At 32.8% G+C, this 23,101-nt stretch overlaps 3 protein-coding genes and 1 long non-coding RNA gene across 9 annotated transcripts; 2 read left to right on the top strand and 2 right to left on the bottom strand.

The window, feature by feature from the left end:
* Window positions 1-932: 932 nt before the first annotated feature.
* On the top strand, window positions 933-8,423 carry LOC126676968 (protein HAPLESS 2). 2 transcript variants are annotated; one of them, XR_007640456.2, is made up of 19 exons: window positions 933-1,205; window positions 1,289-1,435; window positions 1,604-1,692; window positions 2,047-2,086; window positions 2,270-2,327; window positions 2,414-2,474; window positions 2,782-2,860; window positions 3,448-3,582; window positions 3,922-4,116; window positions 4,235-4,315; window positions 4,398-4,498; window positions 4,600-4,717; window positions 4,912-4,944; window positions 5,110-5,203; window positions 5,297-5,385; window positions 6,224-6,336; window positions 7,248-7,348; window positions 7,454-8,036; window positions 8,358-8,423. XR_007640456.2 is itself a non-coding variant. In XM_050371354.2 (18 exons), exons 1-18 carry the CDS (start codon window positions 1,008-1,010, stop codon window positions 7,861-7,863), a joined length of 2,142 nt encoding a protein of 713 aa, XP_050227311.1. In that variant the 5' UTR covers window positions 933-1,007; the 3' UTR covers window positions 7,864-8,156. The 2 variants fall into 2 exon arrangements, 1 of the variants encoding a protein (XP_050227311.1); XM_050371354.2 differs by lacking the exon at window positions 8,358-8,423 and having other exon boundaries at window positions 7,454-8,156.
* On the bottom strand, window positions 8,222-11,715 carry LOC126676970 (cytochrome P450 87A3). Of its 2 annotated transcripts, none has more exons than XM_056105345.1 (9): window positions 10,674-11,715; window positions 10,263-10,584; window positions 10,015-10,173; window positions 9,522-9,773; window positions 9,339-9,428; window positions 9,179-9,257; window positions 8,961-9,067; window positions 8,691-8,818; window positions 8,222-8,561 (listed from the first exon to the last, which is right to left on the bottom strand). In XM_056105345.1, the coding sequence occupies exons 1-9, from the start codon at window positions 10,865-10,867 to the stop codon at window positions 8,453-8,455; spliced, it is 1,440 nt and encodes a 479-aa protein (XP_055961320.1). In that variant the 5' UTR covers window positions 10,868-11,715; the 3' UTR covers window positions 8,222-8,452. The 2 variants fall into 2 exon arrangements, with proteins under 2 accessions (XP_055961320.1, XP_050227313.1); XM_050371356.1 differs by having other exon boundaries at window positions 10,024-10,173.
* On the top strand, window positions 8,510-16,609 carry LOC126676972 (uncharacterized). 4 transcript variants are annotated; one of them, XR_007640460.2, is made up of 7 exons: window positions 8,510-8,584; window positions 8,922-9,060; window positions 11,702-11,781; window positions 12,971-13,033; window positions 13,114-13,210; window positions 16,058-16,247; window positions 16,336-16,609. It is a non-coding gene; the product is annotated as an uncharacterized LOC126676972 (long non-coding RNA). The 4 variants fall into 4 exon arrangements; XR_007640458.2 differs by lacking the exon at window positions 12,971-13,033; XR_007640457.2 differs by having other exon boundaries at window positions 11,702-13,033.
* A 6-nt stretch (window positions 16,610-16,615) lies between these two features.
* Window positions 16,616-22,495, bottom strand: LOC126676969 (uncharacterized). The gene is made up of 14 exons (XM_050371355.2): window positions 22,250-22,495; window positions 22,089-22,136; window positions 21,934-21,994; window positions 21,747-21,779; window positions 21,209-21,333; window positions 20,814-20,948; window positions 20,410-20,486; window positions 20,068-20,333; window positions 19,327-19,383; window positions 19,052-19,220; window positions 18,531-18,588; window positions 18,354-18,439; window positions 18,216-18,272; window positions 16,616-17,097 (listed from the first exon to the last, which is right to left on the bottom strand). Exons 1-14 carry the CDS (start codon window positions 22,419-22,421, stop codon window positions 17,002-17,004), a joined length of 1,440 nt encoding a protein of 479 aa, XP_050227312.1. The 5' UTR covers window positions 22,422-22,495; the 3' UTR covers window positions 16,616-17,001.
* Window positions 22,496-23,101: the final 606 nt, after the last annotated feature.

Raw genomic sequence — 23,101 nt, 5'->3', positions numbered from 1 at the left:
TAGTTTAAGCTTGTTTTATAAACATATATTGACATATCATTGATTGATTGATTTGAATCTGGTAGCTACTTTAGTATTGCCGCAGATTATTAACTATATGTAAAGGGTGTGGTTTATTAGGTTACTGGATATATATGAAAATATGGATTATTTTTAGTTTAATTTTTAGTTTAAACTTGATTTGTTATGTCAAAATAAATCTACAACAGCTATAGTCCTTTGTTATATATATTATCATAAATTTTAAATGTTGTCAGTTTAATTCGTTATGTTTATTGCTAAGCTTATTTAATTTGGTTGAAACTAGCACAATTGTTATCTATACAAAGTAGAATAAATTGTATACATATTATACATACGTATAACTTTCGGAATAATACTGAACCAAACTGATAAGATTTAAAAATTATATATACATTTGTCTTTATTGAATTTTTAAAAATTGTACTGACCCTTGGGAATTTGAGCGTGTTAGAGGTTATAGCTCGTTCTTTTATGTACAATATTTTAAATTTGAATCAAGCGGTTATGCCGATTTCGAAAGGAATACTATAGGTTCTTTAAACTATATACAAATATGAGTTTTAAATCTTAAGATGATTTTTATAAATGAAGACTACAATCGAAATTGAAATTAAAACAAACTTTGCATTAAGAAAATAAAAGTTATAATGTTTGTACACTTTAAAAACCAAAAAAAGTGTTTTTTTTTTGGTCTTATGGTAAATTAAATTCAAATTTTTATGGGTTGTTGAATTTTACCTAAAACTTTCAATTTTTGAAATAACACACTCGATGTTACTTTTGGTAATTAAAAAAATCAGAATTTAAAAAGAAAACAGAAATAACCAAACGACGTCGTCACATTCATTTTTAAAAAACTTTATTTTCTTAAATAGCGCTGTAGTTCTCAAATGGTAACCGTTAATGGCAGTTTTTAATTTTTGTTTCTTATTAAAATCAAAACTAAACCGCCAAAATCAATCCCTCTAGTTTCTTCTCTTAAAATGCTAAAAATGGAACAGCAAGCGACACTGATAATCATCTATTGCTTAGTGATCAGTTGTTATTTAATCGCAGAAAAGGTGAACGGAATAGAGATTTTATCAAAATCAAAGCTCGACAAATGCGAGAAGAACTCCGGTTCCGATTCTCTCAACTGCACTAACAAAATCGTCTTGAACATGGCAGTTCCTAGTGGCTCTGTAAGTTTATTGGATGTTATGAACTTTAATTGCTTCGGTTAGTATAATTTAATTTTGATGCGTGTCTTTTTTTGTGTGAAAAGAGCGGAGGAGAAGCGTCGATTGTGGCGGAGATAGTGGAGGTCGAGGAGGAGAATACAACGAGCATTCAAAAAACATTGAGAATACCGCCGGTTATAACTGTCAATAAATCTGCAGCTTATGCCTTATATGAGCTTTCTTATATACGTGTATGTATTGCATTTGTATTCCTTTCAAGTTTTAACCTGAGTGTAGTAATCTAATTGTAGTGAGAGCCTACGTTGAGTTGATTGTGGCAGCATGAGTTAGGGTTTTATTTTTAACTTATGTGATGAGTGCAATTCAGAATTAGGTTGAATTTTTTTGTGATTTTTCAGGATGTTGCTTATAAACCTGAAGAATACTATGTTAAGACACGAAAATGTGAGCCAGATGCTGGTGCTGATGTTGTGCATATGTGCGAGAGGCAAGTACAGTTTGATTGCTATATGGAGTGGTTGTTTAAACTTACATATTTGTTGTGGTTCTTGATTCTTTTTGTCTATGAGAAAGTTTTGTTTGGTTTCGTCGTGCAAATGTAATTGCTATTTTGATCTCTGTATGTAAGAATAATGCAATTGAACATTAGACTACAAGATATGTATTTATTTAGATGATCTACAATTGAAAATGGTGCATATAGCAAATGTAAGTTTAACTGAACCTTTTCTTTTGGTTTGTAGAGCAGGATTTTCTTAAGGAGATATAAGAAACCGAGAGATTTGAATTCATTTTTATGTTCCTGAACTTAACTAAATATTTATATTTAACTATTTTATAGGCTGCGGGATGAAAATGGTCACATCATTGAGCATACAGAGGTGGTGTATCTGATTTAGTTTAATCACATTTACATTTTTATCTTGTAATTATAAGTTATAACTAGTACGTATATGTGGTACTAATCTTCTTTAAACGTCCTCACGCTGTTCTGATTTTCTCTTTCATGCTTTGTTTTTATTTTATTTTTATCGTTCCTCCATCTTTTATTGTTCATTGCTCAGCCCACCTGCTGTCCTTGTGGACCCCAAAGGCGAGTACCTTCATCATGTGGAAACTTTTGTAAGTGATTCTTGAATGTTTGCATTAAAATATTACCATTCTGTTCTTTGTTCATTGGCTTTTTGCTATAACTTATTTTCAACCAGTTGACAAAATGATGAAAGGAAAGGCCAATACTGCACACTGTGTCAGATTTCCAGGTGATTGGTACGGCATTTATGCTATGCTGATTTTACTTCTGTTTGACTAGCATATCCATGTTTAATGAAAGTTGTTTGACAAGATGTAATGTGCTAAAATTATTAATCAAAAACTCTTTGTATGTTTGAGATGATCTAGCTTTAGGATGAGTGAAAATATTGGAGCATTGTATTGCCTTGAATCTAACATATTGCACTGTATATTTTGATACGTGGTTCAATGCTTGCTAGTTTTCTGGTGTCTTTAATGTTTTATTTTTAACTTTCAATATTCTTAGCTCATAATTCCAGAACTAACGTTTGTTGTTTGTTAGGTTCCATGTTTTTGGTATTGGGCAGAGATCAATTGGATTTAGTGTTCGAGTTGAGATGAAGACAAGATATAAAGTTTCGGTATGCTGTTTCTCTAGATCTGTTACCTTCATATATGTAATATTAAAATTACTAGTGTTTGGGTATTCTGCTTTGGCTGTGATTCTACTTTAGTATTGCACAATGGAGGATATCTTTGTTTGAGTTTTCTTCATCACTTTCCGTGGAAAGAATTACATCTATTCCAAATCTGATTTATATGTCTGTGGGATTATAACATGATATTGAGATATACGTGGCTTCTTTCTGCACTACATAGCTGATAGTAGAGCAACACAATCCCTGCCTCTTCTTTTCTTTTCTTTTTGTCATCATTTTATTTTATAAGCTCATCCCTCCTCTTTTCTTTTCTAACTTTACATGGGTATATATACAATCAAGGTTTTATTCACCTTGTATGTCTAAACTTTTTTTTAAATTTATTTTCTGAATTTTTCCTTGTTGCTTTAATTGAGTTATTGAATTTGCTTACTTGAACGGAATGATGGATTGGCCGCTTATTCAGATGATAACTTTTTGTTTTGCTTTGTCTTAATTGTATTTTATCGAAAAGCCATGACATAGATATTAATGTCAGATCCTCCTGGCATCTTAAATATTGCTTTCAGGAAGTGATAGTGGGCCCTGAAAATAGAACAGCAACCTCAAAGGATAATTTTCTGAGGGTTAATCTTATTGGAGATTTTGTTGGTTATTCAAGTCTTCCTTCATTTGAAGACTTCTACCTTGTCATTCCAAGACAGGTATGCTTTGTTTGGCCTTTTCTGGTACAACTACAACTAAACTTCTCTGCATTAAAGAGAGAAAAAAAAGTTTCTTGTCAATTTGTTTATCAGTTTATGCATGCCGTTGATTATCATTTCCGTTTTTTCTCGATAAAGCTTTCTTTGTTACAAGTTTATTGCATCATGACAATAGGATACTGATAAGGAAGGAACAGATCTAGGCTTCAAAACCATTAGCTATATCCACCAATTTTCAAGTAAAAATATTCAAAACACAGAAAATGCATGTTTTATACTAAAGGTCACCATCTTTCATAGTAGTAACGTGACTTGCTAAAGTTCATTTCTGTGCTTAAGGGTGAGCCTGGTCAACCACAAGATCTTGGGAGGAATTATTCAACGTGGATGTTGCTTGAGAGAGTCAGATTTTCCCTAGATGGATTTGAATGCAACAAAATTGGTGTCAGCTATGAGGCTTTCAATGAGCAGCCGAGTTTTTGTGCTTCACCATTCTGGAGTTGTTTGCATAATCAGTTGTGGAATTACCGAGATGTTAGTTCAATGAGCTTAGTAGTCTCTTTAAAGTAGCCTCTTCTTTCAAAGTTTCTGAAAATTTATACAGGTCTTATGATAGGGCTGTTGAACTGAAAAGAGACTGCTATAAATGCAGGCTGATAAGAATCGAATCGAGAGGAAGCAATTACCATTATATGGTGTGGAAGGAAGGTTTGAAAGGATAAATCAGCATCCAGTTATGTTTCAACCATTTTTCATATTATTTCTAACAATAGGCACTTTTATGAGTTCTATTAACTGTTTTAAATTGAGTACAGAATGGAGGGACTCATTCATTCTCTATAGGAATCACTGAAGTTCTTAATACAAATCTTATGGTAGAGCTTAGGGCTGATGACATTGAATTTGTGTACCAAAGGTTAATATTCATTCCTGTCCTGTTACAAACGGTTGAAATTAAAAGCTTAGTGCAATCCATAAAGGGATGAGTTTGGACAATTGATAAATGCTGCTTTATAGGAGCCCTGGGAAAATCTTGAATGTCGTTATCCCAACATTTGAGGCCCTTACTCAGTTTGGAGTTGCTACAATTACCACAAAGAATACTGGGGACGTGGAAGCATCATACAGTTTAACGGTATCTTGAGCTCTACCTTGCCATTCTCTGTCATGATGTTAAAATGTATTAAATGTAATATATACATTGAGGATAGTAACTATAAGGCATGGTTTGGAATTTCGTAATTCAAGTTAAGAAGCAATAATTTACAATTTTGATTATCTCATTTGTTTTTTCTACAACTTCTAATGGATGAATTTCTTCATATCCAGTTTGACTGCTCAAGAGGCGTCTCTATTATGGAGGTAACCTTATTTTCTTAAATATGCTTCACTGTTGTGAATTCAACCTCACCTGAAGCGGCATTAAGAAGCTTTTGCACTGAGACACCTGTTTCGGTTTATTTTTATATTAATATTGTTTATAGAATAATTTTTTGGAAAGTATACTTTTAATTATCAATGATGCAGGAGCAATTCTTCATTATGAAGCCTAATGAAATTGCAACCCGATCATTCAAGGTCTATCCAACCACTGATCAAGCTGCTAAATATGTATGTGCAGGTAGAGTTTCCATGTTTTTTTCTTCTTTCTGTTTTTTTTTATTTAATGAAGTTGGAAGATAGTATGAATTCTGAATCTCGGTGCTTAATGCAGCTATACTTAAGGATTCTAATTTCAATGAAGTTGACAGAGCTGAGTGCCAATTTTCTACCACGGCTACTATTATTAACAATGGATCACAGGTTTGGGCTATTCTATATGTTGTCATTACTTTGCACTTTTATCCTCCTGCCATACGAAGCTTTTCTAGGACAACTTTTAAAGTGATGTGAAGGGGCAATAAGGAAATAGATCTTACAATATTGAACTACCTTGACTAAACATTGCTCTCAGTTTGTTTTGACTCTGATTTATTATTCTTTGGTTCCATTCTATTCCTTTAGAGATAAATTTCTAGGACATGGATGTCTAAATCATCTTCATCAATTTGTTTCATGTGATCCTAGTTTTCATGGTACCTTCCTTTTTGTAACTCCAACAACTTCGATGTCCTCAACACTGGTGCATCTTTTGGCTGCGTTAGATATGCGCAAACCATTCAAGTCTTTTTTTCTTTAATGAAGGCCTCCTCTACCTTCTTACTGAAGGAAACAGATGATGAGAGAATGGAAAGCTGGCGAATGAGAATATAATTCAGTTTATGAGAGAAATGTGATTAGTGCTTGTCGGCAGAAGGCTTTAGATTGGCATCTTACAGGCCATATGCTTTAATTTTTCTTCTATTTGACATATACAGAAGGACCCTTGTTCATTAATTTAATTGCTGTGTTCTGCCTTTGATTTTGAGGATACATGCATTTTTATTCTTCATATTTTAAGTATTTGCTGTATTGTGCAAATTCCCATTTAAATGCTAATTTAATATTATGATATATGATTCTCTTCCTTATGGATAAACGTTCTATAAATGGTTAAATAAAGCAGCCAGTTACCTTAGAATTATGACAATTGATACCTAAAGCTTATTCATTTGGCAGCTCATCTGTCCCATTGAAACAGTTAAATCATGAATATATGCAGATTACTCCCTTTGAACCTCCAAAGAGTATCAATGGCTTTTTAGAATCGATTGAAAGCATTTGGAATAAACTGTGGAAAGGTTTGGCTGACTTCATCACTGGAAGAACTTGCAGGTAACTCCCGTTGTTCAGGGATTTATATAAAGTTACATATAGGCATACATGTTGTAGATAAGGGGAGGGAGTATCCTAGATTATTCATTTATTGCTCCTATTTCTTCCTTTGTTTGCAGAATTTATGCACTCCTTTTTCAGCCATGCATGACACGTCTGTTCTTGAGTTATGTCATACATTTGGTGTATCTGCATAATTTTCAAGTCTGTCGACATGATAAATCCTTAAATTAATTGGAAATGTTAATGTTGCTCCTCACTAGATGTATTTTTGAACTGGCTTTGTACATTTTTTAAAAGAATTTAATATTTTAAAATTTATTTTTCTATCAGAATTGGAAAGGATAGCACATCCAAAGTTTGTTTGTCATGCTAAACTTTTGTCTCAGTTGTTTTCAGATTGTAGTCTGCCTAGATTGCAACTGGTTCACCACTTGTATGTTACTGAGAATATGTTTTGGAAAGGCTAGGCATAATTTCTGGATCTAACATCTTTACATCTTTTGAATATAAAAGCATAGCATTATCTAATCTAATTCAGATGCTGAAGTTTTTTATTATTATCTTGAGTTTGGATATGTTTCTTTGCTTTAGTGAAATAGTTCTATTGAAGACATATATCATAAGATGTAGTTATAAGACACTGGACCAGGTTTACGTTGAAGAATTCTCCTTAAGATCTGCTGTTATTTCTTAGGATGATTGCCTTGATGGTTTTTCTGAGTGATATACAAGACATTCATTTGTAGGTCTTAAATCAACTCACGTTGACAGTAGCATAATTACAAGGATACATTTTAAAACTCAGCATACGTAACTTTTATATAATTGCATTGTTTGTAAGGCTTTCCTTAGTTTATTAGATATGCTGACAATTTGGCAATTGTATATATTGTTCTTTTTGTAATCAGAAGGAAATGCAGTAGTTTCTTTGATTTCAGTTGCCACATACAGTATATATGTATGGGTTGGATGGTGATGTTTGGTCTTCTTTTGGCCATCTTTCCAATAGGTATAATAACCTTTATTATTTTTCCTGATCTTTCTTGGTCAAAGTTATCACGTGATTGGATTTTTTCCTTCACAAAAAATATCTAATGCCTTGCATTTGATGCAGTGCTTGTTCTACTGTGGCTTTTACACCAGAAAGGTTTCTTTGATCCTTTTTATGATTGGTGGGACGATCACGTTTGGGCTGATAAACAGAGACATAGATATGCACGACACAATGTTGATATCCACCATCACCACGTTCATGTTAAGAGACATCATGAGTTGGAAGCAAGGCACCACAAGCATGATGGTCACCATAAGCGAAGAGGCACTCATCGTGAGCACAGGCATAACCATTCAGGAGGGGATACTGAATATAATTATTATCTACACCATGTTCATAAGGACAAAGGTAAACACAGGAGTGATAGGAAATCAAGAATCAAGCATCATGTCTATGTGGATGGGATGGAGAATGATAATAATAGGCACCATAGACGATCCAAAGGAGAAGACCATTCAAGAACTATTTAGATAATCTATTGTGGTGAGCCAAGATGAAATTACCGAGTGCATGGATGGACTACTTGATGATTTAAAGCTTAAGCTGTTAGCGAAGTGTAGGATAGTGGATTGATATATTGTAGCTAGTTCATGGTGACTCATAAAAGTTTGTCTCTGATTTCCTCTGTGTCTCTCCATGGGAGGTAGGATTCGTATAAATGAGAAATGAGAGCAAATGGAGAGAAAGTTTGATTACTCTTTGTTGTAAATACCAAGAATTTAACTTAAACATGACAGTAATAGTTACAAGTAAATTTTCGATGTGACAAGTGTGCCAATTACTTTTTTCCTGTTCCTTTTCTTTTACTGAATTTACAGGGACTAATAGTAAAGAAAAGCAAAAAATTTTGTTTGATCCTGAACAAAACTGTAGCTTTCATCTCTGTTTGAGAAATGAATGTTGTTAGTGTTTATGACTTCTACACATGCTTTCAGTGTTGCATTAACCATCAATAATTTTGCAGATTCGCAGACAGGAACCTTTGATAGAAAGATGCCGAGCTGGCATATTTTAACTCCAAAAACACATGTAAGATGCCTTTTTAACTTTTTGCTTTGACTATGTAGATTTTGTTCCAGTCTCTTTATTTGTGATCTGAATGTGATAACCATTTGGAAATTGTAAACCGGGGGTTCGGACAGTATTTCCTCCTTTGATTGCTTGCCACCTGAAATTTAAATTGCGAAAAAGGTTAGTCCCTCTCTTTCTCTTGCTCTCTCATCATTTCTGACGACAACATGCGCATACACATACTTAAAATTGTGCGCAAAGAAAACCTCTTTGCACTTGGTATTACCTGTACTTTGTAACCAAGCAATGGAGAAATACAGCCATCTGAACCTTTGTAAAATCTGTTCCAACACAAAATCTCATGCCGCCACCAAAAGCCATAAAATTCTTTGATGCGGTATTTGTTTCCTGGCCCTGTATGCAACCATTATTTTAAGACAACTGAACAAATGCATAGGGTACACTCATTGAAGTAACATTGAGATGAGATCTACTCATTTTATAAGTATGTTTGCAGAATGCAGATGAGTCAAAAGAGATTTTCAACTATAATCACCTTCCATCTCCATGGATTGAAGGCAAGTGGATCTTCATATTTGGCTTGGTTTAAGTGTACAGCAGGAGGACAGACTATAACTGCCCAATTAGCTGGGATGGTATATCCTGCATCATTATTAATTCATGTTATATTTCAATTCACTTGTGATATTTTTTGCATTACCAAAACTTTGTTTAGCATTCTTTGGACTCAGTTTGTCTAATTTATGTAGATACCTTTGAACTGGATTTCTTTGAGCACTTTTCTAAAGATAACTGGTACAATGTTTGCCAGTCTTACGGTTTCATTGATGACCTGCAAAATTAAATCATCATTGTGTTAATAAGACAGAGTAACTGATTTCATATTGAACTTCTTGCGGAAATGTTGACTGACCTGAAATGTAAATGTCATTGATTTGTATTCTTTCCATGTTATGCTAGAGTCTGCATTTTCTCGATTTTTTAGAATAGCTTCATGCTCTTCCTGGAAAAAGTAAAAAGTTCTAGAGCATGTTAATTTTGCAAAAAGAGTATGTAATTATACATTCAATTTTATCCATATTAAATACTTACTTACCGTTAATTGCTTTAGTGCCAATGGATTTGTGGAGAGAAATTTGACAGCCATAGTTATAGCCAAGGAAGTTGTTTCAAAGCTAGCAAATAGAAGCACAAACATTAAGTCTAGAGCAATTGCCTCTGTAAGGATGGATCCCTCTCTTTGAAGTTCTTTAAGTACATAGTCAAAAAAATCACTCTGGTGCTTTCTTGGATTTGCTTTTCTTTCATGTAGCAAATTCCCTAACAGTTTCATTGCTCTTTTCCTGCCCTGAGAATCAAAATAAAGTTGAATAATGAATATCCAAAACTGGATAATGTCTTTTTAGGATTATATGTGGAATTGATCTGCTGCCTTTCTGAAATGGTAGTTAGTATTAGGTGTAAAGCACACTATCTTAATAATATTAAGGACTAGTTTCATTTTTAGTTGGACTGAAATTGAATTACAAGAAAGTTTAGAGTTTGAAGTAGAGCTTAAGAGCTTTTACATGGTTATTATTTGATCTTACTTGGTTTACCTGTAAACATTTGTGATATGCTGTTCCAGGTATTTCCAAAGGGAAGGAGATTAAACCTTGCATGAATGCAACAAAGTTCTCCCTTAGATTTTCTGAGGAATCCTTTTCATCATAACTTATCAGCTTCTTGGTAGTCAAATCAAATATCATCTGTAAAGGTCAAAATACTATCACATTTTGAATAAGAAACTACCTGTAATTAAAGAATTAACTGAGGAGAATGGTTAGGCAGAATTTACACTAGCTGTTGCTTCTTTTAAATCGACTGTGCCCTGATGTGACCATAGTTGCAATCTTTCACATGCTGCTTCTTGAACTTCAGGAAGCATTTTCTTAAGGCTTTCAGGACCAAATACATTTAGAACCATATTTTTTAGGTACTTGTACATGAATCCATGTAACGAACCCACATTTTGTCGCCCGAAGATTTCCATGAATGTGTCTGGATACCAGCTCTGAAACAACTTTCCTTCTTGTTGGAAGATGAAGTAGTTGAGATCTGGGTCGGTTGATACCACCACTGGCCTTCCAACCAAACTAGTCCTGAATATTGGCCCGTACCTGAAAGTAACATGAACATTTATAGAAAAAACTTAGAAGATAATAATGATGATTTAGCCAGTTGTTGAACATGTTAGTCTAGTAAGTACCTTTTCATCCTTTCTTTGACAAAGGGAGGAATATCAGAAGAAGTGTTTGGAGCAAAGAACTGAAGTGTCTCGCCGAGGAGTGGCAATCCCATTGAACCAGGAGGGAGTTTCCCATTGCATTTTGGATTTCTCCAACGGTAAACCCAATGTGTTATACTTATAATGACCAAAGCTCCTAACAATAGACCCCACATGTTGCTTAAATACAAATGTAAGTGTAGAGAAGATTTGGATAGAAGAAAAAAGATAATAATGCTGCTATGCTTAAACCAGAAATGGAAATGGCATATAGGTTAAGGTTACCACTATCTTGAGAATAGTTAGATTTGGGAAACGTGGAAGAATAGACAAAAATGAGAAGAAAGTGCTGGCATGTATCTCAGCAACCATCAGGAGATCTTATATAGGATTGTCAGAAGATAGAACTGTAAACAAGAATTTATATTTTATTTTGTTAAGTTTCCCCAAAAAGTTGTTGAATATAGAATAGAATAAAATATCTTAATTCTATTCTTCTAATTACGTACTATCCTACGTGTTAGTGGTTTATATTAGTGTGATAAATGATTACAATATAAGAAGCTTACTAGAAGTTTATTTCTCTAATCCTGGCTCTGTAGTATTTTTATTAATCCTTTTTAGCATATTTTCTAATCGTGCTCTTGAGTCTGAACCCAATCCTGAATACGTCATTAAATCCTAAAATCTAATGATTTTCATAAACATGTTCAAGTCTTCCTGATATCTACGTAAATACTCCATATCTATGTTTTGTGTTTATGGCAGTAAAATGCCTGGCATGTTCTTGTTTATTCTCTTGTATATTTTAAATCTCTGTTCTGTTACAATTAAATCTTTCCTTAGATCTTTGTTAGCTGTAATCCTTAGCTGATAACATTCTTAAATGCTGTTGTCAACTTTTTAGATCTAAATGCGTACATCACTATTGATTTCTCTTGAGAGACTTGTAGATATGCATGCATCTACTGTTTATAATTTTGTTCTCATCTTCTTGGAATCCTTCGTAGGTATGCTACTCGGCGCATAGAGCACCGTCCCACCGGCCCATTGAGCCACGAACTGAGCCTCAATGCAACAACTAATGTAGGTAGGTTACTGTGAGTATTATTATGACCCTCCATTATTAAAATTTGATCACTGTGTATCATCAATAATGGTGGATGAGGCTTCACTGGCAATAATAACCCAAAACAATGAAGTTTGAACAACCCTTTAAGAACTAAGATTCTTTTCACATTTCTGTGTGCATACTTAGTACCTACTGGGATTATAAAGCTGTAAAGCTGATGCCATCTGAGAATATAGGCTGTAATGCAGCGCGTTAGTGTCCATTTTTGTTTCAAGTTTGTCACAAATACTAATAGCTGTCGAGCTATGTTGCACGGAAATGGAAACACACCGAGATGAGAAAAATTGACATGAAAAATGGTGAAACCATATCTTTTACGAGAATATATATCTTATAATAAAAAATTTGAGTTTCTTCTTAAAATCAAAACGAAACGCCAAAACGTAGGATTGGACAAGTTTTCATGCAACATAGCTGTCTAGTAAATTCATAAAAGAATATGAGAAGATGACAGTGAACTTGGACCCCATTTTTGTAATTCTCGTCTTTTTTAAGCTTAGGATCTGTTAAGTTATAATTTTTTAAGAGAATAAGTGATTGTCGCATTATTTAACTGTTAGGCATGGATGGTCTTGGAAAAGGTCTCCTTGATGGGGTGCATAAGGCTGGCAGCTAAGTAAATATCTGGTTTTGGAATTATAAACTAAACTATCAAAACAATGATACAAAAGTGTATAGCTAGGATAGGAAGTGAGTATTATGTTTTCTAGTGACTGGAATTGCATTTTTCTAATAAATAAGAGAAATTCCTTTTCATCAACTGCTAGAAGGTGTAAGGTTTAACAGGGTCCTACATGTCTTGACTGACCAAATTTACAAATCTGATGATGGGAGATAGATCCCTTTTATTAGACTAATCGAACCGGATTGAAATTTAATTTTTACTAATATCGAACCAAATCAAAATTGTAAGGAATTAACAAAATTCAAATCGAACCGAACTAGTCGGTTCGTTCAGTTATTTCGGTTTATTTTTTACTAATTTTTTTTTGTCCTAAATAAACTGAACCAAAAGATGAAATCTTTTTATAAATTCAAACCAAATTGAACCAATTTTATTGGTTTGGTTATTATTCCTAGTTCAACTAATGTAGATAAGAATAAGATGTGATTTAACTCCTTTCTCTACTCTATCCGACGGTTCAAGAATTTAGATGAATATAAGAGGCAAGTGATCACTGGCAACAAAAGATTTTTCTTCTAGAATTCAGTAAGTTGGTTTATACTGCTAGTATAAATCTGGTATGTAGTAGATGTGTATTACAGAGATTGATAGTAATTAGAATGCAGGTGTTGGGATACCCAATGAAGAGAGGATTAAGGAGAAAGTTGTTCTTCCTGTCTGTTACGTGCGCCTAGGGAATGCTTCATTTTAATTACTCCACAAGTAAGTAAAACAACTATGACTACTTTTTTTTCTTCCTCTAGCTTGGATTGAAATGCAGTTAAAAACAAACAGTTGCACGAATCAAATGACCTACAAAATTGGGTTTGACTACTACGGTATAATCCAATACAGTAGAGTCAAAATTTATCTGGTTTGATTATATTTTGTTTTAGGAGTTCAAACTTGATTGCAGTAAAATAATTGGTAATCAAATTTCGCTGGATTTGGTTATCCTTGTAAAAAAAAAATGAATATTAATAAAAATTATTATTATAAATTTGTATTACTATAAAAAAATGAAAATATGAAGTAATTAAAATTAGATTAGACTCATTAACCAGTTAGACTGAATATTTTGATGTTTGAATTTGATCATGCAAGTGACTATGATATATTTTTTTTTTTTAGAATAACTATGATATAGTTACTGATTAACTATTGCATCTTCATTTAAACAATCCAATTAAATTGGAGAATTCTGAATATTTGATTAACTTTAGCCATAAGTATGAAACTGCCTATTTGGACTATCTTTATGCTCGATAATTGTGATGTTTTGTTCTAAGCTTCTTTATTTATCAATTAATGTGGTCAATTAGTCCAAGTAATCCTGGTTTTTCTCCTATTTGTGATTGTGTCTTCGTCTCTAAAACTAGTATTCCTATTGAAATTATGGGGGTGTTTGGTTCAGCTTTTTGGTGGAGCTTTTGGCTTTTGCTTTTCAAAAAACTCCACCAAAGTGTTTGGTGAGAAATTTTTCAGAGCTTTTTGGAGCTTTTTGAACCTGCAACAGCTGCTGTTTGAAAAGCTCCATTTTGGAGCTTTTTGCCAACAGCTCATAGCTGTTTCATTATTTAGACAAAATTACCCTTACTAGAATATATCCTTTTTTTATATATAAAATTATTTAACTTATTTTTAAATACTCTAATCATTTATAAAGTATGTAAAATTATTTTATTTATATTAAAATAAATATAATTTAATAACTTTTTGAAATATTTATTACAGATTTATAAAAAAAAATATCTAAATAAGTTTAAACTAAATATTGCTTCTTATAAAAAAATAATTATTAATACTTTTATTAAATAATATATGATATAATATATTCATAATTTAATATATAAAAACAAAAATTATGCCCTTTACGGTCATTTTATATATAAACAGCTACAGCTAATTAAATCTCACCAAACACTAATGGTCTATCAGCTACCAGCCAACAGCTAACAGCTATCAGCAACAGCTATCAGCAACAGCTAACAGCCACCAGCTATAAGAAACAGCTGAACCAAACAGGCCCTATATTGAACTTTTATTATAAATTATCTTCATTGTCCTTTTTTTTCTCTCAAAAATTACATCTCAATAATGCTGAAGTGTTCAATATTATAGTAAAATTTGGTCCGCTGACATGAAGACACCATTGAAATGAGCAAAAACATTGAATATTTTGTGCTTAATTATATTCTTACAGCATCTTAGGTAATTACTGATCTTTATTGCACGCTAATCACAATAAAGAAAGGAAATTAATAGTATAAAAAAGTGAATTGAGCTATATAAGTAAGATATATATGCGGTCATCCATGACTTTAGGTTATATTCATTGTGATCTAGAAAAGTTAGAACCCTTGGTAGCTTTGGTAATTACAAAACCTTGGAATCTGATCAATCCTCATTCTTTTCATGCATCTATATCTTTTTTGTTTGCACTGAAAGGGCAATTGACCCTTTTACCTGCTTAGAACTACCTGCCTTGTTGCTTACCTAATACCCTCTCCATCCCATTTTATTTGTCACTTTTTATACATTTTGATGTCTCAAAAAAATGCTATTTATTTTTTACTATATCATTGAAAGTAAAAATAAGAGATGTAAAAAGAATTATTTAATAAATGTGAAAATAAAAAAAGTGACAAACAAAACCGGATGGTGGGAATAGCAAAGAATGGTTAGACCCGAGTCTTCACTTTTGATTCCATACAAATTCCAAAGCAGGTTGAGGAGTCAAATTAAAACAGCTATATTAGTCCGAATTTATAAGCAAGCATCCTAGCTACCGTAATGAAACAAACACGAGTTTGTAATATTCTTTATTTTAGAAACAGGACCAGATCAGTAATTTAACTGTAAATAAGGGGCCAATCCGATTCATTTTTTTTTTTAAATTAGTCTTGTGGTCCATTTATTTTAAGGCTTAATCACCAAAAAAACCCTCACCTTTTTGCCCCTTTCAGTTGCACCCTGACGTTGCAATTTTGTCAGTTGCACCCTAATTCGCACCTATGGATTTCAATTCCACTCTCAAAATCAAATTGGACTTTTTTCATTCGGAAAAAATTCATAAAAACCCTTATAAAATACTCGATTGAACTATTTTCCACATAAAAAGTTAAAAATGAATGACTTATTTTAATTTGTTTAGATGAAAAAGAAATCAATTTAGTACTTAAAGGTGGAATTGAAAATCAAAAATGCAAATTAGGATGCAATTGATAAAATTGCAACGTCAGGGTGCATTTGAAAAGGGACTAAAAGGTGGGGTTTTTTTTATAGTGATTAAGCCTTATTTTAAACAAAAAAAGAGTTCAAATCAATGGCACTGTACGAAAAGTTGTCTTTATAAATTTGATGAATTTCCTTTTTAAGAATACACAACACTAGTATATATATAATTTTTGTTAAAACATACTATAATGAATTATGTATTATATAATTTTTTTTATTTATTTAAACAGTTTAATCAGTGAACCATGACCCATAGGTCATGCCAGTTCGCTATTTACAACACTGGTAATATTATTATGTTCAATGCTTATATTTAAATCTTTTAATGAGCAGGTGGTCATACTCAAACTCTAAAAAATTCATGATAATTGAATCTGGTCTGGCAAGACAAGCTCATACTGGGCAATGAACAGCATAATATGATTCAGCAACACAATCCTTGAGCATTATCTAGCGATCTACTAAAAACCCAATTGATGCTGATATCACAATTAAGGTTCAAGTTGACTTCCTAATGTTTTAGGTAAGAGTTTATCAAGTATTCTGAGTTTAGGTGATTAAGTATAAATTAATCAAGATTAGCATCATAAACTGATAAGCAATTAGTACAGTTCGCAGACACACTTGAAGGCCCTAATTGGATGATAATCAAGAACAGAGAGGGTATCAAATCAATATCATCACTTTCTCATGCCAGCCTGATAATTATTTTTAAGACTAGCGGGCATGGGTCCCTCTTCATGATCCCAAATTGCTAGCTTGTCTCCGAATAAACAATAAGGACCAAAGCTGTAATGACATGAGCTACAAACTACGACTCTCTCCTATAATTGTTTAAAAAGTTCTCATCGATAATAGTTTACACAAAACTATATTAACATAAAAGCATCATGTCAGAACTAGTTCATTAAAACCAATCACGTCAAATAAAGAATTTATCCTCTTTGTCGGTCTGAAGTTAGAACAGAAAAACCAGCAATACATTACTACTCATCATTTAGAAATTGCATGTGTGTATTTGAGAAATCTCTTTTGGTATTACAACAGATAGAATTGCGTTCGGAGCAAAATATCATATGGAATGCATCCCGAGACGAATGCAACTAACTTCTAGTATATGCAATTCAGCGCAACGTGTTAGTATTCCATTAATTAAACCAAGTCCCTCCGCAGATTATGTGCAATATGATGAAGGAAGAAAAGCTCCTTACCAACATAGTTCTTGGACTCGCTCTTTTATCGGCCGAGAGAAGTATGTCTCATAAGAGAATAAGAGCCTAAGATTTTCCCTCTTGAAGATTTTTGGCAGTTAGCTTTGTTAGATTCCTATCATGGTTAAGCACTGCACTTATGCTCTCAACCACCAAAATAATCTGCAAAAAAAGAAGAATTGAAAATTGAATAATGGAACCCAAAGCATTAGGCAGTTGTATTAACCAACCTACCTCACCTTAGCTAGGGGTGTATAACCAAATTAACCAATCAAACTAACTAAAATTCTAGTTTAGTTCAGTTTTCGGTTAATTTAGTCCGGCTATGATTTATGAGTTTGAAAAGTTCAGTTAATTTGGTTTGTTTTAATTTTTGGTCTAAGTTTTCTGAATAAACCGAATAAAACCAAATTACATATATAATATTATGTCGATAATTTATCAGAAATTTAAACCTTATAATTTTCCATAGGACTTAAACATCAATTTGCCCTCTAAATTTGTATGTAATGAGCAATTAACACTAAAATTATTTATTTATTATTTTTCTAATAAAAGATTAACCAAATAACCAACTGAACCAAACAAATTTTTTCAGTTCGGTTTGCATACGGTTCGGTTATGAAAAAATTAGATATATTCAGTTTCAATTGATTCGGTTTGGTGACTGAATCGACTGACGCACCCCTAACCTCACCGAGATAGTTTGCTTTAAACAAATCCCAGTTCTACTATATTTTACTTGGAGCTGAGTAAGCAAATCTTTGTATATCCTAAAAACAAGTCAATATATAGCATACACCTAGATGCTCTTTCACTAGACTGGCCCAGCCACAAATTATTAGTTTGAAGCCCCATTATTTTCAATATTTTTCCATTAGGAATAATAAAAAAAAATCCATGCATGTTTTTGGCGAAGTAAAATGATTAGAACCTAAAATTATGATTACTCGCCATTTTCTTAAGAATTCTTAGGAATCTTATCAACCATAATAAAATATATTAATGGTCGATATTATTAACTGATCTTAAATAAGTTTTAGAAAGAAAAAAAAAACACAAAATTTGGAGGAAATAGCAAAACAACTGACACATTTTCATACCAAAAGAACACATCAAACTTGGAGGATTTACATCTAGAGAAACTAACATTTTATTTCATGAATCTATGTTTATAGTTACAAACAAGTCGTGTAATGCAAATTTAATCAAACCATCACCAAAAGACACATCTGATGCCTGAATTCAAATAATAAACCATATAAAAGGGCATCACATACCTGCAAGCAAGCATAAGCAATTGCAGTAGCAAAGTAGAAATTTGCATTGCCGGTGCCCTGCAGATTTGAGCAAATTAAGCATGATTTAGAAATTGAGCTATTAATTAGTCTAATACGACGAATTTCACGGATGAATACCCTCCAAATCCATAGGTTGTGCATCACAGGACTGAGGAGGGAAACCCCAACATAACCACAGAAGATGAAGAAAGAAAACTGCATATCTGCACACCAATCATAAAAAAAGGCATAAGACGCTCTGATGCAATGTCAAGTACAAATCCATCAGTAACAGGAAAAAACATAAAAATTTACCTGCCAGTTCATCAAGAAACAATCCCAACAGACCCAAGTACAGTGCTGAATCTCCAACCTACTCAAGTTTGAATAAAACACAGATATAGAGTAAAACAGATTTCAAAATATAAACGCAAAAAAGAAAGAAAGAAAGAAAATGCTAATGAACTCTTATCACGATTGATATGGTAAAAATCAACAGAACACTACACTTGACTTCAAATATAAATTTTGGTCGCTGTCATTTGCTCACTCTAGGCGCATGCAATGACACTAGTAGACCAAACAAGCAATCTATTTCTGTCACACATGAAAAGAAGATCTTATGAAAAATCCATCCCATCTTCAATGCATGCACAAAGCATCGCGCCATTTAGACCTCATCAAAGTAAACAATGAGGGTACCAGGAAAGTCGCAAATGCTGGGACACTAAAGGACAAACTCTGGATATCATTCCCAAATGCTGGAAATCTTTGTATAACAACTAATATATTAACCTTAATAAGAACAAAATGTATATAAATAACAAAATACTTACTGATGGATATGATTTAAGCATTGACGAGATTGCAATGTAGGCAAAAGCCAAGAAGCAGGGCCGGTGTTTCAGCCGTATGGCTAATGGCAGAATCACAAATAAAATATTCATTTGGAATACTATCAAAAAGAAATTTCTGAAGAAGTCGAAAACTTCAGCAAAGAAGTACCTGTCATAAAATCACAGTCAAACACATGGTTATCCAACTGCAAAATCCATATATACGGCCAATTTACTCCGTGTTCAATTATAGGAAACAATATAAATGTTCTTACCATAAAACCCCTATATTTGGTGACATATCTTCCACTGCAAGAATAAACCCATATGTTCTGCAATATGAGCCAAATACAAGAACTATTACTTAATTAATAAAATTGAAAATATATCAAGTTGTAAACACATTCATTGAAAAATCTTCAACTAATAGATTTGACTCCATCTCCAAAGTTCAAAACTACTGCACAGAAAAAGAGTTCTGTTGGAAAAGTTTCATGTGAAAATATATTTTAAAATAAACAAATCCTTAAAATACAAAAATTTATGACAAGCAACTGCTGGAAAAAGTCATAATTCTCAGCAGGTTAGACGAACGTAATATTTACTGATTAATTTGGGACTATACCCTTCTTAATTCTTTTCACTCCACCAAATATCCACCAAATTATAGGGTACAATCAAGACAAGCAATTCTTTGAAAAAACAAGGACTGTTTAAGAAATATCCCTTCTGAACAATTCCACTGATACGCCAAGCATTTCAATGCATGTACAGGAGTATTAGATTCTTAAATTGTTAGATATTGGACTAGTGAAGGACATCACCAGCCTCTATCATACTCATGATGCTTTTCAAATAAGGTTCTCTATTATTTTCATGCTTGAAGTATGTTTATTATCCTGATTTTCCTAATAGTTAAATAACACGGAAAAAACAAAGTAAATATAGGTGCGTCCATGACAGCTGTGACATAGTGCACATGAGAGAAACAGAAGTGTAGAATAGTCTACTGATACCTTTGGAACATCTCCCATAGATTACTATACTTCTTGAGAGACATGCTGCATAAAACTAACACATAAACAGACCACAAAGAAGCCCAAAGCAAGAAAAGCGTGACTAATCTCCACGAAAAACTAATTTGTGGCTTTGGTTTATTCATCTTTTCTTCATGTTCGTGAGGTAAACCACCAGAGAAGTTATCATTGATTTTACAACGTTCTTTCTGCTGGAACAACTTTGGAGGGGGCGAATCCAGACCACGTCCCAACAAAAGAATCACCTGAAACAAAATTGAAGGGCATATTAAGAGTAATGCACTATGATAGAGCATTATATATGAACATGAAGGGCCTTACAGGGATAATTAGGATTGCTGGATAAAGTGATAAATGTGTTGCCATAACCCATCCAAATGCTGCCAGAGGAACTAGTCCTGTTGACCATCAAAAGAACAATAATATGTTAAAAATGCGAGTCGTTGAAGGACTTGAAGAAAAAACAATTACAGGGATGCAACTGCACTGCGCATAACGCAAATTTCATACTCGCCCTCATTATAAGATATTAGATGCAAAAATCACGTGTTTAGGTTAACCAGGATGGAAAAGTTCTATTTAAAGAACTTTAGTACATGCCATATATAAAAAAAAAAAAACAGTACGAAATGAAGTTGAAAATTTGCACAAAGATTTCAATGAAAGCTTACATTAAGAATCCATATTAATATCTCAAAAGCTGAGAAATAAATGTTACAACTTACGCGCACAGGCTCCATAAAGTGTCAATATGATAAACAAGTTTTCCACCGGGGATGTTGACAAGCCCACACATGCGACTATTGTGAATGGATTCCACAAATACACTAAAGCAGCAATATCTCCTGAAGGAAGTATTTCTGTGGACAGAATTAAAAAATGCACGTCATCAGCCTTTGGAGAAACAATTTACTCTTAAAAATAACTCAAACAACAATGCATGTAACAGGTTTCCGGAAGTAAGTTTCTCAGCAGAGTAACATGTATCAAAAGCCTTCGATATGCATATTACAGAAACATGTGATGAGGTAACAACCCTTTAGATTTATATTGCCCCTTAGTAAGATCTCTCCGTACAAAATTTGCATATATTCTGTATTCTGATAGCAAAAACAAGTACCTGAGTTTTCTAGAAAATTATCAATCTCAAGTGATTCCAAGCTATGTCTATATGCTGCCTGTAATTTCCGACCAGTAGCACGAATAAGCATTGCACTGACCATATCTGCAATAACAAAAAGCAAACTGGATACGAGAATATGTGGATATCAACTAACTGCATGACTAAAAATACAAAATAAACAGTAATCTTATTTCATTAATTTACATTTCTCGCTATGAACAGAGAAACCAGAGGACCACAACTAAAAGAAATTATTTTTGCTAATTATATATAAAATGAAAATATGAAATTCATGGATAGAAAATTATTTCTAAAATTATAGTTTACATGCACAACGCTATCATTCTTACTCAGATTGTTAGTAATTTAAACTAAAAATAACTAAATGATCTCCTAAAAAGCATATGCAGACCAAAAAATCAACAAAAAAACCCTAATATATTTCAAATTTTATTTTGTAAGCAGCATTATAAACTATAAATTCCAAAACTAAGCAGGTACCTACTGTAAAAGTAAACAGTAAAAAATAACCTACCTGCATAATACATGATTAGGTTGCCCTTCTATTCTGCAGAAAGTAACATAAAACACATTCAAATAATAGATTAGCTTACTATCTATTTTTCTAATTAAATTTTAAAATCAGCTAAATTCAGCTAAAAATAAACAGATCAAAGTAAATTAAAAAAAAAACTGACTGTCTCAGTTCATTTTCTTCATACCTTGTAACATAGAGTGGACCGAGGACAGAGAGCAACAACGGAGAACCGTGATACATAGATCCTACATCAAAATCATACTGTCAGTTTCAAAACACTGAATTTAAAAGCGTAAAAACTTAAAAAGTAGGTTTAAAAATAATAATGAGTATTCAGACCTGTATAAGGAGACATCGATAACTGCTTTAACCAGTAACCTTCCGCCACTACATCATCAGTTCAAGAACACAAAACAATCGATCAAAACTTTTATCGCCTGAGATTTTTATAGCAAGGAGACAACACAATGCGGAGACTGAGAGAGATAAAATTGACTTACGGCGACGGAGACTGGTGAGCGGAGTGGAGAGTTCCGGACGAGATGATAAGTTGAGATTTCGAGAGAAGTAAACGAGAAAAAGGCGTAGTATCGCCGATAATATCATCCATTTCCAGTAATTAATCTTCTTCTCTTGCTTGCTTTCTTCTTTTTCTTTCTTCTCTTCCTCCATTTTTGCTCTCTTTGTTTTCTCACTGCGAGTGTGAAACAGAGATTGGAGGATGGACAAAACGGAGATTCGTATATCGACGATACGGTGGCGTTTTGTAATTTATTGAATGTTGATGACATGTTATCTTATCGGGCTGTATAATACTAGTTGGGCCTCTTTTTATCAGCGAGTTTGATCCTGTTGGGCTAGGACAGTGTGAACTGGTGGCCCAACCATTGTAATTTTTTATTTTTATTTTTAACAGAAATACCTCTTTTTATCCGACTATTTATAGAACAAGTTTAAAGAATAAATTATAATTCTTTAAAACAAAATTATAAGAATTTTCTCTTTGATATATTGATAAATTTTTTATTTAAATATCAACATGCTTCGTATAAATATATTAACTAGTTAATTTGTACATTAGTAAAAATAATATTGATTATTAGTAATTTATTTTAGATATATGTGTATGATTTTACATGAGAATCAAATATTTCTGACCTCTCAATAATCATAAACAAATCATCAATTGAATAATAAAGTTGACAAACTTAATCAATAATTAAATTAAAAATAATTGTAGCATTGGTAATGCTTAATCCCAAATAATGCTTTAAAAAAAAACATAAAAGAAGCAAGCAAATAAGACAGGTGGCTCTTGCAACTTAGCCACCAAGTCAGATAGAGATTCCTTG

This window comes from Mercurialis annua, linkage group LG4, assembly GCF_937616625.2.
Source record: "Mercurialis annua linkage group LG4, ddMerAnnu1.2, whole genome shotgun sequence".
Lineage (NCBI taxonomy): Eukaryota > Viridiplantae > Streptophyta > Magnoliopsida > Malpighiales > Euphorbiaceae > Mercurialis > Mercurialis annua.
Note: the sequence above shows the minus strand (reverse complement) of the source record. Positions and strands in the feature narration are given on the sequence as shown.

Bases quoted from the DNA above. Each gene is read 5' to 3' on its own strand.
- LOC126676968 (XM_050371354.2), top strand. From the start codon at position 1,008: ATGCTAAAAATGGAACAGCAAGCGACACTGATAATCATCTATTGCTTA. The intron at 5,204-5,296 runs GTAGAGTTTCCA...TGCTTAATGCAG, and splicing joins TGCTAAATATGTATGTGCAG to CTATACTTAAGGATTCTAAT. The intron at 5,386-6,223 runs GTTTGGGCTATT...GAATATATGCAG, and splicing joins TTATTAACAATGGATCACAG to ATTACTCCCTTTGAACCTCC.
- LOC126676970 (XM_056105345.1), bottom strand. From the start codon at position 10,867: ATGTGGGGTCTATTGTTAGGAGCTTTGGTCATTATAAGTATAACACAT. The intron at 9,258-9,338 runs GTCAGTCAACAT...TTAATTTTGCAG, and splicing joins CAATGACATTTACATTTCAG to GTCATCAATGAAACCGTAAG. The intron at 8,819-8,960 runs GTGATTATAGTT...GGTTGCATACAG, and splicing joins TCAATCCATGGAGATGGAAG to GGCCAGGAAACAAATACCGC.
- LOC126676969 (XM_050371355.2), bottom strand. From the start codon at position 22,421: ATGGAGGAAGAGAAGAAAGAAAAAGAAGAAAGCAAGCAAGAGAAGAAG. The intron at 21,780-21,933 runs GTATGAAGAAAA...TACTTTCTGCAG, and splicing joins GGTCCACTCTATGTTACAAG to AATAGAAGGGCAACCTAATC. The intron at 19,384-20,067 runs GTATCAGTAGAC...CTCATATTGCAG, and splicing joins CTATGGGAGATGTTCCAAAG to AACATATGGGTTTATTCTTG.